The sequence below is a fragment of the Mastacembelus armatus genome, chromosome 22 (assembly GCF_900324485.2).
Source record: "Mastacembelus armatus chromosome 22, fMasArm1.2, whole genome shotgun sequence".
Taxonomy (NCBI): Eukaryota; Metazoa; Chordata; class Actinopteri; order Synbranchiformes; family Mastacembelidae; genus Mastacembelus; species Mastacembelus armatus.
This window is the reverse complement of record NC_046654.1, coordinates 8,348,184-8,367,647: the sequence shown is the minus strand read 5'-3', so window position 1 is coordinate 8,367,647 and position 19,464 is coordinate 8,348,184. Positions and strand designations below refer to the sequence as shown.

The 19,464-nt window shown below is 41.9% G+C and overlaps 1 protein-coding gene across 2 annotated transcripts in view; it reads right to left on the bottom strand.

The window, feature by feature from the left end:
* Window positions 1-5,722: 5,722 nt before the first annotated feature.
* msrab (methionine sulfoxide reductase Ab) overlaps window positions 5,723-19,464 on the bottom strand; it is a 30,790-nt gene continuing 17,048 nt past the window's right edge. For both annotated transcript variants that reach the window (XM_026306391.1, XM_026306384.1), the window contains 2 exons: window positions 14,345-14,451; window positions 5,723-5,896 (listed from right to left, as the gene is read on the bottom strand). In XM_026306391.1, the coding sequence (XP_026162176.1) occupies window positions 5,723-5,896; window positions 14,345-14,451 (281 nt within the window). The remainder of the gene's footprint in view (window positions 5,897-14,344; window positions 14,452-19,464) is intronic.

Genomic DNA, 19,464 nt, shown 5'->3' with positions numbered 1-19,464 from the left:
AACTGTGGAACAAATCCTGTTCTGTAATTTGCCAAAACTCTGATCTCCTTCAATAATAGCAATCCAGTCTGAACTGGCAGCACTGTAATGCAATGGTTTGTCACACAGTTTTGGTGCTGAACACGTGCTGTTCCCCCATCATTATGGAGTGTGAAACAGATGCACTATATCCTGCCTCAGTACCCAGCAGCAGCAGCATATGAAGAACAATGCAAAGGAGGAGCTCCCAGTCATCACAGTACCCCAATCCAATTATGATGATATCTCAACTGCTGGGCAACATGTGCTCAGTTGACATGCTGACTATAGTCTACATATTTGGATACACATAACACAGCTGATAGTAATGGAAAATGTGTGTTTAGTTGAATTTGTTGACCTTATCCTATTTGATTATAAAGCAAAGTTTAGCCAGTGACAAGCTTGCTATTGGCTTGTTATCTTAGAAAACATACCACTAACCTAATTTAAATAGGATTTAATTCGCTTCTGGTTAATAAGATGCTTATTATGATTTTGCACAATAGAATGCAGTTGGATTGATTTGACGTAGAAGCAAAGGTTATGATGCTAAAGGCTTGTGCATGGTACATGACACTGAGTTGAAGTTAAATCTAAAAATATAGTGGTATCTGTAGAAGCATGGTCAACCTGAACAGAGAGACACAGTGAACCTACCAGTCAGTTACAACACCATTGTAACAGATGAAAAAGCCCTTTGTCTTTCATTGTAATGGAAACTTAAAAAGACCGCCAAACACTTCACAACACACACACACACACACACACACAGAGCACACCTCAGTGTGGCCACATTCTCACCTCAAACCTTTCCATTCACTGCCTGTCAGGCCAGAGTTTCTACCAGCGGATGTTTTTTGAGGCCAGTGTTTCTTTGAAAAGATGCAGACGGCCTCAGCCTGGCAGGGGGAACCTACTTCAGATATTTTAGACTGCACCTTGTGTAGGATACCTGAAGTTTCTAATAGCTTTCAAGTTGCAGCACCACGATTTTCTGTTTGATCGACCTGCTCTTTCTTTACAGTGCAGTAAGAGGATTCTATGTTGTTTGAAATTTTAAAAATGCTTAATAAAGAGCGAGACCACTGGCATATCGTGGCTTTTGTGTAAATCTACACAAAAAGTAAGCACGCACTCACACACATACTCCAACAGGAAGAGTGTGGGTGTTTGGGAGCAGCTGCATGGAGAAGCATCAGACACAGCTTCCTCCTGGTGCAGCCAGCACAATCTCCCCTCCCTCTTTTCTCTCCCTTTATCTACTCATTTCCTTCACATCTATTTCTTCTCTTCCTTTTATTTCGTTCTCTCTAACACAGAAAAATATAATCAGTTGGAAATAAACAATACCACCATCTTCATCAACACCATCTCATGTTGGCTCTTATCTGAACACAAGATTTAATCTGCACCCTTGGCAGAAAATAGCTGCCTGAGGCAAGTGTACAGAAAATACAGTTTGTGTATGTTGCAGTGCAAACAATGCGTGTGTCTCTGTGTATGTGTGTCCTGTCTCTGTCCTCTTTCCTCAGAATAGCAACATATCAGCACCTGAAAGCCCAAATGCTGCAAAACACTTTTCCTGTTTTGAGTTCTAATCGAGGGCTTGCTGGTAGTGTACAAACGAGACTAGACTCTAACACCTGTGTGAGGTGAAGCTCACATGAGTCAAGGCACAGGTGGACAGACCAGATAAAGCCAGAAATAAGCACAAGAGGCAGAGAGGTTTTGGAAATTTAACAGTTACATCAAATGCCTCAACTGTAAAATGTCAAACTCTGATAGTTGTGCAATCATCTTTGTAGTGTGTGTGATTATATAAAACGGCATGATAAGATATACTACATGGAAATGAATTACCCAAATGCACCACACAGCAAAACAAAGTGTCTGAATCAAGGCCGGTGGAATCTTTTTCTAACACACGACTGCACAGGTGCAACTGCCTTGGCATCTTTGTGTTTCGCTTTCCTTTCTAGTTTTCTGTTCTTACTTCCTAATGCTGTCACCTAGTGTCATTCCAACATTCTGTCTTCTCCTTTCCTTTTACCCTTCTCATCCCCTTTTCTGTCAGCAGCACACCCCCAGTAAGTGGTTACTGTGCTGAAGACACTCAGCAGTTATTTTTGTGTTTCCTGTGTGCCATGTGGTGGTAGCTTGAACTAGCTAGTATGGCTGACAACACACAGGCTCCCAGGTGCAGAGTGTCACAGTGTGGGCCGTCAGCCAGAAAGCCAGTGGGCCAGTTAGCAAGCCAACTAGGCCCTGCAGCACGTGCTGCCCTCCACCCCCACCCTTAACCCATCACTACTCCCAGTAGAAAAGATTGGATTGTGATATTTTCTCTCTTGGAAAAAAATGCATGCCTGAATACTGTATGCACAAGCATGTATGAGGTTTTCTTTTTCTTTCTTTTTTTTCCCCAGCTGACAGTATATCTGTACCAAAGTAAGCTGTGTGGTGACCATTTGCCTGAAAGTTTTAACGTGACATCAACCTGAACATGACAGAGCCACAGGAGCCTCTCTGGCTACATGTTGCTCTACTGTATTTGGAATAAGCTTGTGAAACTCCTTCAGAGTTTAGAGGTCAGGCTGCACCAATGGAGAAGACCTCAAGTAAAATCAGCACTCAGGGGCACCAAGGTTCGCCATCTTCCCCCAGCTCACCCCCAGGCCACAGATGCACTGACCCAGACAAGGCTGCACTTCTCTGGGCAGCACAGAGACCCTGCTGTGCTCTGGTTCCTGGAGCCCTGATGCTCTGATTGAGACCCTGCATCCATGCAGGAACCAGAGGGAGGGGAAGGGAGAGCAAGGGAGGGGATGCAAACACATCTGGCATCTGCAAAACCCTGCATAGACTCTTATAGCAACATGAGAGAAATGTACAGCCCATATTGAAAAATGTAAGCCGTTTCATCTTTGCAGAAGATATGCACACCCACACACGCCCACGCCCCTGTTGGGTGCTATTACCTAAACAATTGAAAAAAGTAATTATGTCAGGACACAAACAAAAAAGTGAAACAATTCTCCAGCTGGTAGGGTAGCAGCAGAATATACCAGTCTGATATTGTTCTATTTTTATGGCTCACCAAACAAAGCTGTGTTGGTGTCCTACGAAAACAAATTATGGTAGCATCTAAAGATGAAATGGTATAAAACAATTCTACTTTCAATAATATATGTGTGCATGATACTATATATACAAATAGTAAGATCTATTGAAGTTGTCATGGGAAGATAAATGAAAAGCTGTGAAAGGAGGACACAATAGAGAACATAGAGTGCAAGAAATTTGTGTGGGTGCACGTCTCTGCAAGGTGTCTTTTTAGTGTGTTTCTTTCTTTTGCGTGGGCGCAGCCTTTTGCATTAGGCGGCAGTACAGGACGAACTTAGAGGTAGTGGTTGGGACGTGTGTTTATATGTGTGTGTGTGTGTACATGTGTGGGTAAGAGTGCAGAGTACTTCTGATAAACAACCAGCACCTCTGTTTCAGCTCACTCTTCCACAGCACCACACATTTTCACAAAGCTATTCTCTTAATTAAATGGTTGGGGTCATGACGTGTCTCTGTGAGCTTAAAGAAGAAAACATGCTCATAAGAGAACAATAGGATATCAAATTCATGACCACGGTGGTTCTGGTGTCTCCTCTCTTTAGGGTGACTGACTATAGGCCAGTGAGAGGCATAGCAGTAAGCCATTCTATTTGTGGCCAGCTGTGGGGCCATTAAAGGCCCATCTGCAGACAATAGGCTCTGTCTGAAGGGCACACACAGCCTGGTTCCTGTCCTGCTCTGCCTCACTGTGTTGGTGTATGGATGCGTATATGACAGTACCATGCATTTCCATGCCCCATTTTAATCTCTTACAAAGGAATACACAGAAAACATACACTTACTCATACAGCTACTTTTAAATGTCATTTTAATGTGTCTGCATTAAAATTTCCAAAGCAAATCTCTTCCTACGTATAATAGTCTCATGACCTTAGTTTGTGATAACACCTTCTCTGTAATGTGGCAGAAATAAACACACTCACGCCGTGCTTCTCTGAGACTTTCGTTGAAGTCAGACATCTTCGCAGATGGTGGAAAAGCTGATTACACTGTGTGATTAAAGCGTTCATGACATCCTCTCATCATAACCGAGGAAATGAAGATCACTTTATTAAAAGGTTATCTTCCCTCACACACTTGACAAAATACAACAGCGTGCTGGAAAACAGCTAGCTGGCCCAACCACACACCACTCTGCACGGTTCGATCAAGCAAGCCACAACTTCATATGCTCCGACACACATACACACACGGCTGCTGCATGCAGACACATGCAAAAATATCTGTCCCAATACTAAAATAGGCCCAGAGAGGTTGCACCTGCACCTGTGCCCTGGTCCACACCTACACACAGGTGTCAGGATGTGACACATACACACAGACAAAGAAAGATAAAGAGGGAGGGGGAAAAACGAGAGCGGGGTGAATCACACTGCTGCGGTCGACCAAAAACCTTTTCTAGATCTCATCTCTGTATTTTTGAGTGTAACCATGAGTGTGATTTTCAATTTTAGATAGACTTACAGGTTGGGTTTGTGTGTTTAATTATAAAAAGCACTACACACAATGCTTGTTTGGTAGTTGCTCGGTGCTCTATGATTTGTCATAATATGGTGTATAATACGATTTTAACATATAATTATGGGTTTTTGGGGAAGTGGAGTGAGGCTTTAAGCAAAGTGTGTGTCATATTGCATACATGGGTGCCTTGAGTGTCTCATTCTACAATGAGAATGAGTAGTCTGTGTCACGGTGAGTCATACACATTTGTCCCTCGCTGGTATGGTATGTCCCTTCTCCAAATGGGCAGAAAAGGGGACAAATAATCAAAACAGTGGCTTACCATTAATGTCTATACGGTTGGATAAGCAGACATTTGCATGCATAAAAACATGTAAACAAAGGTTTGAAGGGGCCCTTTTATTATTTCCAGAGAGATACACAAGAAAATGAAGGTCGTGTTTAGCCTGCCTCGATTCATGCACAGTTATTCACTTTAAAATGAAAAGAAAAAAAAAAGAAATTCAAGTTTAACTTATTATTGTGTTTGCCTTTTTCTAAGCTACTGATAAGAAAAAAAAAACTGCATTAAGAAATCTGAACAATTGCTACTCTGACAGCAAAGTCTGAGGATGAATATGAAAAGGTTCCTGGATAAAAAGCACATGAAGGTTGGTAGTTTTATTCCCAATCAACCAGCTGTGGAAGACTAAGATTTCACATGCTTTCTTTCCTAAGGTATGCCACATTAAAAAAATGAGTGGTGCAAACCAATGGTTTTTGAGAAATGTCGCCACCCAGTGGAAGGTGACTGTTATTGTGGTCCAACAGTGTACTGCTTCATTTCCTTTCACCTTTTTTTTTTAAGTTCCTTTCTTTTTTATCACTGAGATATGAATGCATTCTCTATCTCTACACAAAGGTGCTACACAAAGAAAGTTGCTTTACTGGGCTTTGTTCGATTTAAACAAACAATTCCCTGAAGTTCAGTAAATAATTATTTTAAAATACTGACAAATACATTTGAACTAAATATATATTAACATGGCATCAAATAGTTTTAAAAATACAAGGCTAAGGACAGTACATGATGACAGTAATGCCTACCAAAATCCTCCTCTTTCTCACCGCACATCCTTCACAGTTCATCTTTTTGGGATCCAATGGGACACGGGATCCCAGTGCCTTTTAGCCTACAATAACCATTAGGCACCTTTTTCAAGTATTGCTGGTGATAGTCCTCGGCGTAGTAAAACCGCTGCCCCTCCAGGATCTCTGTGGTGATGAGACCATAGCCTTTTTTATCCAGCTCCTATGGGACAAAAAGAGACATAAATCAATCAATCAATTATACAGTTCAGATAGGGGACAAGTAGACAAAAAGCAGTGTGCAGTTTACAGTAAACATACTGCCTCTACAATAATCAGCTCATTGATTCCATTTTAATTCAATTGGGTATTAACATATTCAAACAGAATCTGCAGCCTGATATTTGGTATTATTATTTGGCATATTGCATGCATAAAACGATGTTCAAACCAGTGTTTACAGTTTTCATATCATTGTTCTGGTTTTGTGGAGCACTAAAGTAACGTTTTGGTTCACTCTGACTGCCCTTATTGTTGACATATTTGGTTTCCTTCACCAAAGTCGTGACATAGATTCAACTCTACTTTCTGCGATTGCTGCGACTTCCTCAAAATGAGCACGCCTCTTAAATGGTTGTTTTCTTCTGTGGTGTACTGGATGTGAACCTTCAGTACCTCTCACTAATACAGTAAAGAGTTTCTGCTCCTCAACTAGAAAGCGAGGTGAGTGAGTGACAGAAGAAAGGAAGATCTTTGTCTTTGTGTATTGCAGTTTGCCTGTGTGGCTCTCTCTGTGGGACAAAGCATCAAAGAGTACCTGCTCCCTCTGAAAACTCCTTAAGACACTTTCACGCTTACACTTTTCTAAACACCTTGAGAGAAGGCTTCAAACGCAATAAAAATAAAAAAATAATAAAAAAAACACAGTCACATAGACACACATTCACACACTAAACACCTCTGACCAATATATCAAAGGTGTACCTGCTGCGCTGAGTGGTTTTCTCTATTTAATAATACAAGTACTCAGTCCTCTCTGGATCAGTGCTCCTGAGAGCTGACAAAACAACAAGTTCGAGGTGCACCGGGGCTGTCGGTGGGCAACAAGTAGCTCGCATGTAGCCTGTTACACCTCAGAGCAGTGTGCAGCACGGAGGAGCTTTGCTTTGTGGGGGCGTCAATTGGCAGGGTTCAGCAAACAGTGGAGCACAAGCTGAATGCATTCAACCCATGCTCAATCTGTTCTTATTAGCTTCTGCATACGCCCTGTCTCTCTGCATGGTACTGTTATGGATACTAATAGTTAAGAGAAGGGGACCTCGTTCGTCTCAAAGTGATGCAAAAAAAAAAAAAAAAAAAAAAAAAAAAAAGGCTCCTTTATGGAAGTTGTGGTCAGCTTGAGTTCCTGGTGATTATGACAGGTTCCATGGGTAGGTTTTTAAGGCAGGAAATAAAGTGCCAAGATGTCTTATTTCCTTTTCCCTGAATACCCTGCGAGGATTAATAAAGGTTATGTTATCTTATCATATTAAAGCTCAAAAATCTTTCACAGCATTATCAGCTTTTCTATTGTTGAGCTGTGGGCCCTTCATAATCACAGTCATATTTTCTGCAGAAATAAGGTGAAAGGCATAAGAATGACTTTAACCCTTCAGCATGACAATGTCGACTTTGTCAGCAGGTAAACGTTTTGGGAAGAATGTAATAATTAAAACTGCGATAATCAATACTTATATAGAGACGAGCCCACAGGTAACTACCCCCCATCTGTTCAATCCAACCTTTACAGTTTTCATATCATTGTTTTGGTTCACTCTGACTGCCCTTATTGTTGGCAGCTATTTTCAGTGGGAAAAGCTCTGATAAGTACCAGACATTCTCAACAGAAATGCAAATAAATAGTGAGCTGAAAGGAGTGTGAATACTTAAATTCACCAAGTGGCCTCAAACATGATTTGCTGGGTGACCCACGAGCCTCCAGAATAGCTTCAGTACACCTCGGAGCCCCCTAGAAAACCTACTGTAATTTTGCATCGATGCAAGCATCTGCAGCAATTTATATTTCTCCATTTGTTTATGCAGGTTTTTCCTTTTTGTCAGCTGCCTGTCTATTTTAACATTTATTGCAACATTTCTCAATCTTTGTATTTTATTTAGAGGCTCATAAAAACAGAAGTGCCATTACCTAAACCTGAAACAAAACCAAGTAAATCACATGCCAGAGACACAGTCCATCCAACATGCTACACATTTTTTCTTTTTTTTGCTAAAACTGAACTGAATAACTAAAGCATGGAAATGAATTATTTTGAAACAAGTTGCAGTCAGTACATAACTAGATCAACTGTTCATGTAAAAGAGAAACTGTTTATCTAAAAATGTATGACCACTAATTTATAATTTCAGCGAATGAAAGCAGGGCAGTGTGTAATTTAGTCCACATGGAGGCAGTGTGGTACTAGCTGTGTGTGTGTGTGTGTGTGTGTGTGTGTGTGTGTTGTGTTGGAGGTGATGCAGTGGAGTCAGTAAATCAAAGCTCCGCGCCCCACTGAGAGGCTGAGGCAGCAGCTGACCTCGAAGTCCTCAGCGGCGGCCGCTACAGCGTGAGGGCTCACACTCCCTGCAGGAAGGACCCAATGTCCACAAACCAAACTACAATCCAACACAGAGCACAGAGCCTGTATCCAGCAATACTCTAGTAAACCAGCCACCACAAGCATGGAGCTTTGTACATCATGGCCTAATTAATCAGCCCTCACCACCAAACCACGGTTGTAGCGAACCCTCGAGGGCAGAGGACACTTCATATGAGGAGAACATAATTCCCAAGAAAAGGTCTGCTATTCCAAGCAAACATACACCCCTGCACCACTCCCTCGCTCTCCATCCAGCCCTCTACAGCAGTCACAACACGGCAGCCATTTTAGATCTATAAATCAGAATGCATGGCGTCACGCCACTGTGTATAACCTTATGTGGCTTCGCTTTCTCTCTCTCTCTCTCACTGCAGCAGCAGCAGAGGAATTGAAGGAAGAATGTGGAGGGTAAAAATGGTAAAGATGGGGGAGAGAATTTTCTAGAAAAGAGGAGCAAAATAGATTTTTGATGCTGTTGATGATGATGTGATGGCTGCACAGACAAGGGAAAGCAGTGCATGTATGTATTTATATACTTGTGCAGGTGAAGGAGAGGACTGAAACAAAGGGACATATTAAGAATATTAAGAATAGGTCAGAGTGTGTGTGTGTATGCGTGTGCGTGTATATGTACTACTCGCATAGTGGGATGAAAATTGTGTTTCCAAATCCACTTTATGGGGACTTAAATCCTATTAGGAGAAAAAAACAGGTCTCCATAAAGCGAACCTTTCAATTTTAGGGTTAGAATATCGTTTTTGCTTGGGGTTGGCACTGGTTGTAGTTACCGCTCTGTTAAATCTTTGGGGAATTAATATAAGTCAATGCAATGTCCTCTTAAGTGACAAAAACATGTTTGTGTGTCCAGGGCTGAGCTCACTCAGCCCAGTCAGCCCTTCTTTTCTTCACGCCTGTCGGAAAGACTCCCCTGTCAAAGACACGGCTGAACGGGTGCATCTCTCTCTTGCTGCCTCTCCCTCCATTTCTAAGTCTCTCTCTCTCTTTCTCGCCCATGTGAGCACAGACCATCGCTTCGTGCAAGTCCTCCCTGCTCTTCAGCCAAGCAAGAGAGCCCCTCTTGCCATCACCATCGCCAGAGACGGCCCCGGGACACAAATAGGAGGTGACACCCCGAGAGAGGGTGAAGGTGGAGGAGGAAGGAGAAGAGGAGCAGGAGGAGAAAAACGTACTTCCTCCTCTCTTCTTTTGCCCCACTGTCTTGTCTCTCTGTCGTTTGCCCTCGGAAGGCCCAGGGCTGCAGAGTGGTGGGGAAGAGGCGCGCACGGACCGAAATTTGTGACGCCCGATGACTCATGGTTAAGACATTTGATGAGGGATATGACCTCAATTCAGTGATTTATGTAATCACTGTATAGTCCACTCCTGTTACTGTTGTGTGTGGCCTACCGCCATTTATCATTTCTCCACATTTCTATGTTTGTATGTCTTATTCTTATTTTCCTCATTTTCCTCATGACTTGAAATTCAAATTTGGTTAATTGGCATGGCCATAATTTAAGGCAATATTGCCACTGTGTATTTACAGTGAACATATAATAACTCCCAGAGGTGGAAGAAGCATTTATATCTATATCTATTTTTTTACTGAAGTAAAAAATTCTCCACTGTGGGGGGTTGGGTCCCGCTGATAGGCCACTTTCTCGGTCCAATTTTGTTCGAGGACCTTTGTTGCACACCTTCCTGCTCCCTCCCCTACAACCCTCATACTTCTTGTCTCTCTATACCATAATACTATGATATAAAGGCACAAACGCTAAAAAAATGATAAATATATAAAATGGTTTCAAGCAAAGCTCCTGCACTCGGAATTTTAAGTTGAATTAATTTTATATGCTCTTGGGTAGTCTGACCTATAATACCGAAGATTAATATTTTGAATTTATCATTCTGTATGTAAAATATAGATTTTTTTTTTTAAGTAACCAGTGGCTACATTTTCTATAAAATGTAGTAAAATAAAAGACTCACTATAAATTGCAGAGGAATATTTTATGAGCAAAAAAATGAAAAAAGATTAGTAAAGCACAAGCACCTCAAAATTGTACTGCAATAAGGCACTTGATACTTGAATGTACTTACCTACTTTCCACCACTCTAATTCTGAATATAATATCTAAATATAATATATATAAATGATTTATTCATTACTAAACACTCTTGATCTCTTTCGCTCAGATCGAAAACCAATGTAACATCGACTGCAACCGCACACCTGAGACACTGTCACCATCCTAAAAATGTAAATACACTTTGAGCACTGCAGACAGCTGAGCTGCTCTCTGGTACAATGCTGGACAGACAGACTGTGGCTCTGCCTGAAAACACATGAAATAGCCTGACATGATACTTATCGACTAGTCCACGGCATGCTTGCCCTCAGTGACCTCAGGGAGAGCGAGACAGAGCGGGAATGATGAAGAAAGGACAAAAGAGAAAGACGGAGAGAAAGAGACGGAACGGACATGGTGCAGAGACATGCAGGGAGCGATGGAGTGGAGTAAAGAAGGAGAAGAGCACAGGATATTACAGAGAGGCTGATTGAATAAAAACAGAAGCAATGAAAAAAAAAACTGACTGAAAGAGAAAAAAAGATGCCAAAAGACTGAAACATTATGATTCTTATTACTGTGAAATATCATAGAAGTAAAACATTCATGCACATCACTGCATCTGTATGTGTGTATGAGCAAAAGGATGTGTATTCCCTCTGTGCGTCTGTCTATGCACAGGTTTTTTTTTTCCCCTGCCCTGCTCATCTCTCTCTCTGTCTCTGAGCGCGGGTCAGGCATCCATTTTAGCTGGGCTCTAATCTTCAGCAAGCGCTCCTACATTTTGTGAGCGAGGATACCAACACTCCTACATTTTGAGAGGGAGTGAGGATGCATGCACTTCAGTCTCAGAGCAAGGCAGCGTGCGGTCCTACGATGACATTTTTTTTTTTTCCAGGGCAGACAACAAGTAGCTCAACATTTGAAGACCGAAAAAGCAGATCATTCCTAAAATTTTGTGAAAACCGTTTGCCTTTTCATATTTTAGCTGCAGTACATCCAACAATACCTCAATGAAGAATTACCATGTATTTTCTGGTAATTAAAAAGTTATGTGAAAAGAATATACTATTAAGAGCTTTCTACTATTCTCTTTGACCTAAGCAGATATTGTTTTACAGCTGCATAAGCAAGATGTCTCATTGCTGTCGCTCACTTCAGCAGACAGCAAAAACATCTTAAGATTTTCATGTGGAAGCACAGACAGACTATAAAATGTCAAAGCCTGGCAATAGTTGGAAGGGCAAATCTGACTTTTGAACACTTTCCAAAACGAGAGATGTGAGCTTCTGTGACTTGAAGCCCGATTACAAAACCTGCTGATGCTGTGCCCCCTTTTAAGAACCCCCGGGCTTCTCCTCAGGACTTCTAGCCTCAAATGATCCCCCCTTTTTTTTCCATCCATCATCTGAACCCCCACCCCACCATCCCCCTTTCAAGCTCATTAAGTTGGGATGCCTTATCAGAGGGCACACTCACCCCTCCAAGGCCCTACACACGTATGTGCACGCACACACACACACAAGCTGGCTTGATAAAACCTATTGTTCATACATGCGTGCACAGTCTTGTTTCTCTCGTTTTCACACACACACACACACACACACACACACACACACACACACACACACACACACACGCAGAACCCCTGTTTCTCCAATTTCTCTCCAAACCCTAACCCATCTCTAACCCACCAACCCACCACACCACCACCACCACCCTGCACTCTCTTCCTAATCAAGTCTTCCCATCCTTACTCACCCTGCACTCACCCCCCTCTCCCCCTCCAAGCTCTGGGGAGACACATTTTAGCAGAAAGGGAGGGATAGAGAAAAAGAGAGAAGTGAGAAAGAGAGACAGGGGAGACAGAGGGAGAGGAAGAGCTGCACTCCTCCTCTCTGCTCGGCTGCCACAGTGGCTTGGCTACAGAAGCCTTTGATGTTCTGCAAATTTCAAATTTCATTATAGAGAACCCCGTTCTCCTCTCCCCTCTCCTCCCCCTCTCTGCTCTTGTGCTTAAACAAGCTTTTCTGCCTCTCTCTCTCCTCCCCCTCCTTAACCCTCCAATTCTGAAGTTAAGAAACTGAAAGCCCTGCAGAAGAGACTCTTCATATGGGTTAATTATTCATTGGGCTGTGCGTGCAAGTGCCAAATGTATGTCTCTGTGTGTGTCTGTACGTACATATGAGTATGCGTGAGTCGTGGGCTGGAAGTGGGATGGAATCTGGATTTGGTGATGCCTGTCTTATCTTTTGGTCTTCTTAGATCGCCTCCACCCACTCCCTCGTCACTCTACCGAACATGCACTCACTTGCCTCGATGGAGAGCGTTGGCCTTTTAGGATAAAACACATTCACATGCAGCGTTTTCGAGACTCAGCATCGATGCGGCAAGGCAACCATTTCAGGGCAGGAAGCTGCCATTTTGGTTCATATTGTGTCAGCTGCTTTGAGGAGCTAAGTGTCCCAATGGTCCCTTAGATGAAACTGGGGTGCCACTGAAGTGGTTGACAGATCGGTAGTGTCAGCAGCATTGATGGGGAGAGAGGAGGGAAGAGTCTGAGTGTCTTTTCTCCTCTGGATGTTTGCAAATGTACGGGTGTTGCAAGTGCCTGTTCAGGTTCTCAGCCTTTTCCTGGTATGGAGGGGACAAAAAGATAATGCTTGATATTACTACTTTTGACTTTTAAGTGCGGCAATATTAACAAGATGAACCTTAGCATGTTTTTGTTTCGTTGCTGTACATACCTATTGGAGAATATCAGTGATCCAGAGTTACAAAATTGTTGTTCTGGAGTTGAAATTATATATATATATAGACAGTGCAATAAAGGGTTATTCTATTAATTGCTAATTTAAAATAATAACATCATAATATCTTAGTTATCTCTGCAGCCAAATGCTGTTTACAAGGTCAAGAAAAAACTTTGAAACTCAACTTTTAAGGCAACATGCACAATAAGATGTAATAGTGCTAAGGGAACAACATATAAAACTTATTCTATGATTAGCATATTTGCAGTTCCCATTATACTTTGAGATACATGTGTCCTATCAGTTAATATCTCTTCCTTAATTTTCAGACCTTATATGTGCTAAAGACAAAATGCAGAATGCCTGTTATGCTCCTGATCCTACTGGTCGATGCCGGTTGTGGTTTTCTCTGTCTAAACAATGTGACGACGTACAGCTTATTAATGTAGATTGTGCACATGAGTGTGTGGGGTCATGGTCAGTTGATAGCCCGTCGGTCATGCCCCTGATCTGATTCTTTTCTTGCACTTACTCCCCCACCTTCCTGGTCCCAGCTGCCACTCCTCTCTCACCTCTGACCCCAGTCCAAGGCCAAGGTTGGGAGGTTGCTGTCATGGCAACGTGTCAGCCCTTAGCCTGTGACTGCTGACCCCAGGAGCCCTAAGTAACCATGACAATTATAATTTGCTCCCCTCTGCCCCCTGCCAGCTTGTCCATGAATACCATTTAGAAAGCGAAGATGAACAAACCAAACTGATGGAAGGATCAACGGCTGGATGGATGGAGGGACAGACAGATGGACAGAAAGAACAAAAGAGGGACGCGTGTGCCACTGAAAGGAAGAGATTTAGAAATGAGTTTTGATGACCTATCGACCCCTTCCTCCTCTTTCGGTTTTAGAAAGAGGGTGTCACTGATTGGCAGTAGATGGGGATCAACTCAACAGAGATGGCTTGGCTTAACTAAACGGCATCCAGCTCTAAGAGGTCACCACTCAAGAGACTGGCTTCAATTGTTATTCAAATAACTGCATCAACTCCACTGTACAGCTTAACCCTTCCTAATAGCCAAAAACGTTATTTGAAATGATGTTTTGTTCAGTCTGATAATTCTGCCACTACAGCCTTACTACTCACCTGGTTTGATTATATGCAACACCATGCCTGAGTAAATATCATAATGAAGCCTTACGTTGTGTGTGGGGGTATTATACCTGCTGGAAGACCACTTTGCTCTTCAATGCAAGCTCCCATTGAGTGGGACTGGATGTGTAAATGGCTGAACGATACTGAGTACCACGGTCATTCTGCTGCCTCATACCTGCATAAACACACACACAAAGGGAAAATAAGACACCCTACAAATAAGCAGAAGTACCACAATCCCAGCAGACACAATGTCATTTGCATGTAAAAGGTTTTCACAATTATGTCATCATCCTGCATCTTCAATTCATGAAGCCAAATGAATTCAGGAGATCACTGCAGATTGAGGCTTTCATTAAGGAGGCCTGTGGTGTGTAGGTGTGTGGGCTCTTGTAGGTGGGTGAATTTTCTGCTTCTTCCTTGTCATTTATGGGGCACTGTCAAAATTTTCATCAGCTTTACATCAGTGTGTCTGGAGGAGGCCCAGGCCTAGTGTACCTTGATTAGAAGGCCAAACGGCTGCCATCACATCTACGCTTTTCAAATGCTACAATCCTGAGCAGCTCTGGCATCCATGGACATCTCTATGGCATCCTTCTTCATGTCTTCATTTCTTATGATTGCTCCCACTCAGCCTTTGTTTTCTCTCATTACTGAGGGAGCATTGTCTTCAGATATCTTTCTAAAATAAAACCTTGTCTTTCTCACTATGTGGCCTGAAGTTTTGGGCTAGGACCAGTGGCAAATGTGTTTTCTTTAAAGCTTTTAGAGTATTGTCACAGCCCTCTGACAGCAGCTCTGCTCACCTGAACACAAGGCTGGGCTGCTGTTGAACTGTAATGCAATATACAGACAGGTGTTTTTGTCATATAGCCTAGCACAAATAGCTGGATAAAACATCAGAGGTTAGCGTTCAGTCTGTATTTATAGTGCCAAAATAGCTTCAACAAAGTACTGAATTAGGAGTCTCAATACTGCTGCACACCATATATCAGTTTCGGGTTTTTAAAATAAATTTGCATATAAATCTAAAAACATATTTTCACTTTGTTGTTATGCGTATCTGAGTCAAGAGTGATGAAAAAATGGCAATTTCATCCACTTTAAATGAAATCTACAAGCCAATAAACTGCAAAAAGGGGAAGGGATCTGAATACTTTCTGAAGCCGCCGCATCAGAGGGGAAATTAATGGAAAGGCTGATTCTGCTTGTGTTGGTGTATTCTAAATGTTTTGTATGCAAAGTCATTATCGTGTCACAGTTTCTGCATTTGTGTCTCGCCATCGTGTCCCTTTCTTTCCTTTTTCTCATTGATTTTTGTTTTTAATTTTTTGGCAAATCAATCTGTAAACACCAAAGACATGCTGTATGTTCACCTACAACTGATGATGTGAACATGTTGCCAAACAGTTGCCTATTTACACATGAGACCCAGAGCCACATTATTAGTATTTATTTGGAGATGTGTTTGTGTCCATCTGACAAATAAGAATCCAACATAGACTCTCTTTTTAGCTCTGTTTTGCTCTCCACCAACCCCTGAGGGAAGTATCCAGCTCTCTAACTGATAAATTCTCCACTATGTTCACCAGATAGCGGCTAACACCCAGTCTGATATTTGGTGCCTTGCAGGTTGTATTCGGAGGGGTTTTGAGTGTTCCTTGCTGAAATAAGATGTCACCTGAGGCTGGGAATGGGGGTTGATGAGAGTGGTGAGACTGAATCGAAACAGTAAAGTTGCTGGCTGTAAAACATAAACAATGCGCTGAATGATGCTAAAACAGAGCTCATAATATAAAAGCTTTAATTAAACTGTGAGTCTCTAAGCTGCAGTTGAGTGATGAAAACATGTACTGTACTTTGTTTGTGTATTGCAATATACCATCACAAGTTACAGATTAAAGCGTCTTTACATTTTGTCGAAGTCACACCAGTTATGTTGTTCTCTATTAATGAGGTAAATCTGATTTTTACATCACAGTGTCCCAACCCAACCACGACACAGGCTGTTAAGATATAATGATCATACGTGTTGATATGTCCATTCAACTCAGAGCAGACAAGCAGATGTCACCTACTCTCTGACAAACATTGAATAAACTCTGTAACTTATGTTACTGTCTTAGAGAATTTGCTTCACTGAAATTTTCTTGAACAATATTAAATGACTGTGTGGTTCAAATATGATGGCAAAACCAGTGTGTTGTGGAGATGATCCTGTTGAACAGAACGTGCGCATAACATCAGTCTCGGTTCAGTACACAGCTTTTCTCTCCTTTAATATTTTCTCCATTGAAAATGCAATGCAAAAAAAATGACACTTGAAATCTGCAATCGCAGCCTTGAATAAAGCTAACAGATGTGTGTATTACCTTAAGGTGACTGGCACGTTTGGCCTTTGAGAGAAAAATAACAAGGCGTACCTGGCAGATACATTTAAATAGTTTAGTCAAGTTTATCACAACACAATCTATCTTTACTCGCTCCATCCCTTTTTAACCTCACACAACCTTTCCATCACAACAAGCGCATGAAATCTTAACAAGGCTGTACTTACGCACAGCGGTGCTTGCTGTTAAATGCCAACATGCTCACGAATGTCACGGACACAGGTTGTAATTTTTTGACAGATTGCACGAAGGTGAGAATTATCTAAAAAGTTAAGGAATCATCAGAAATATTACTATTCATTGCAATTGGGACAATAATTTATGTAGCAAATTTCAGGATAGTACATGTGATAGTTAAGATGTTTCATTATGGACCAAACTAGTACACCACAATTGTTAACCCCTTTAGCTCTCTCTACCATGGCTAAAACATTTTAATATTTCATAAAAATATTTTCTCATTTAACTTCTTGCCATTTTCTTATTTTTGTACCATCTACCATTCAGTCCCTTTCATTTTTCTCCCTCTGCCTCTGCAGCCATCTAAACCCTCACCCTCTCTCTCAATCTCTGCAGTGCTGGATGTCGGCCATCTTTCCCCCAGTGTTGTTGTTCAGTGACAAGGCTAACGGTGGCCTTTGATGGAGGTGCCACCATTAGCCTCTCTACCACTGGCTGTCCACCAGAGCCTTTACTCTGATTGGCTGGCTTGCAGGGGTCTTGTAGCTTTGCTGTGCCCCGTGACCTTCGCTGCTGATCCTGAGGTTTTGACCAGCCAGCCAGCCCAGCCCACCCAACACACACACACACACACCTACCCACCCACAACTACACTTGCATATACATGTGCAATATTATGTATGGACAAAATATGCATAATGATTATGAGGACAACCAGTCATTTATCATGAAAGGACTGGTTTAAATGCTGTAATTTGATTAAAGCTATTTTATAGGCGAACAATGAATTAATCTTTTACCTAACAAAAAAAGGATAGAGCTTCAATTTGTCATTAAAAGGAAAGATGGCAAAGTCTTTTCATCTAGAAGAGATGTCAGAAGATACGGAAAATCAGAGAAAAATCAAGAGACAAACACCCCTGAGTAGCAATAGCTGCTTCCAACACAAAGACAATTAAGATTCATCACATCTTCTGAGATTCTTCTAACACCAGAAGAGGAGTTACTTCCTAATCAAAATATTAACTTCAGCCAAAACATCAGCCTAGTTTTTGATTATACCAACTCCAAATCCATCCCCATAAGCATTCAGTCCTCAAAGAACTACACTAACAACAAATACCACCCAAAAAAAAAAAAAAAAAAACTCTGGTTCTCCCCTCCTGCCTCCAACATCTCTCTCTCACTCTCTCCATTTTTAACAGCCCCCTTCGTTATTTTCTCTATCCATCAAAGGCGGCAGTAATTATTAATGAGAGCCTCCCTGTTCTCTCTGCATTATGCATGAAAGCCTTGCCTCTGAAAGCAGAGGGTAATGGGGGGTGGACAGAAGGGGAGGGGCTATGGGTCACACACATGCACACACACACACACGTTGACACATCACATCTCAGGGTCACTGACCTACACCCACAAAGCCAAAAATATTAATTAACTATTCCCCCACCCCACCCCAATCCCAAATCAGAAAATTTAAAAGTAGGGCCCTGAACACAAATAGAAGCCAGAATCATACAAAGTGGGAGGGTGATAGTGTAGTTCAAGTCTCTGAGGGAGTAGCTACTCCCTCCAACACACATTTACGCACAAACCTGGATACACAAACGTACATGCATACCCTTTTTGGGCTTGTTGTGTTTACACCCGCTGAGATTTCTTGCAACTCTGTAACATCACATTCAATTTTTAGCCCCCAAACACACACACACACACACACACACAAACCCCCCCTCCAAAAAATGGCTCTACTCAGCTTGTCCCTGCTGGTGTTGTGGATAAAAGCCTGTTATATCTCCCACTTCCAACTTCCTCCTGCAGTTTGTGCTCATTTAGTTTTCTTCACTGCTGCTTTCCTTATTCCCCCCCTTGTCGATTTCCATCCAACCTCCATCCCTTCTACCACATGTGCATGTATGTTTGTGTGCTTGGAGGTTGGCGAGAGAAAGGGTGGGCATACACAGCGTACAGCTAGACTTGCAGTTTTAAGTTGGGGGGGAAAAAAGGATATAAAACAGTCAGAAGGTAATCAGATTAAATGGGACGCTGGCTACTGTGAAAAACTCAAGGAGTGAAGGAGATGAAAGAAACAGAGGTAGAAATTACAATCAGGCAAAGAGTGAGGGCACTGTGCTGATGCATGTCGCACCTTTCTTCCTGTCCCTCTATAGAACCAGCGGCCGGATGTTTTTAACATGATCTTTCATCCCTTAACAACTGTAAGAGCTGCGATCAGACTCACCTCTCCACCTCTTTATGTACTGTCATTCCTTCCCTTCTGTCTCTTTCAGCTCTCTCACTCCCTCTATATTTCAGAAGGGCAGTCAGCACTCAAACAGATGTAACAAAGATTGCAAATGAAGAAAAAAAAAAATTAATTAAAGAGATGAAAGAATAATAAACATTTCAGCAGTTGAGCTATTGTCAGTGTCTGCAATTAAGAAATGTTTCTGCATAATTGGCGACTTTTTGCATCCTTTTGACTGTGGAGGAAAAACATTTGAAGTGAATTCGAAATAACTGCATTTGGCAGTGCGTACCAATTAGACTGCAGCAGAATAAGCACTAATGAACAATCTAATGTAGTTTCTTTTTTCTTCTTTTATCTCTTCATTCCTACT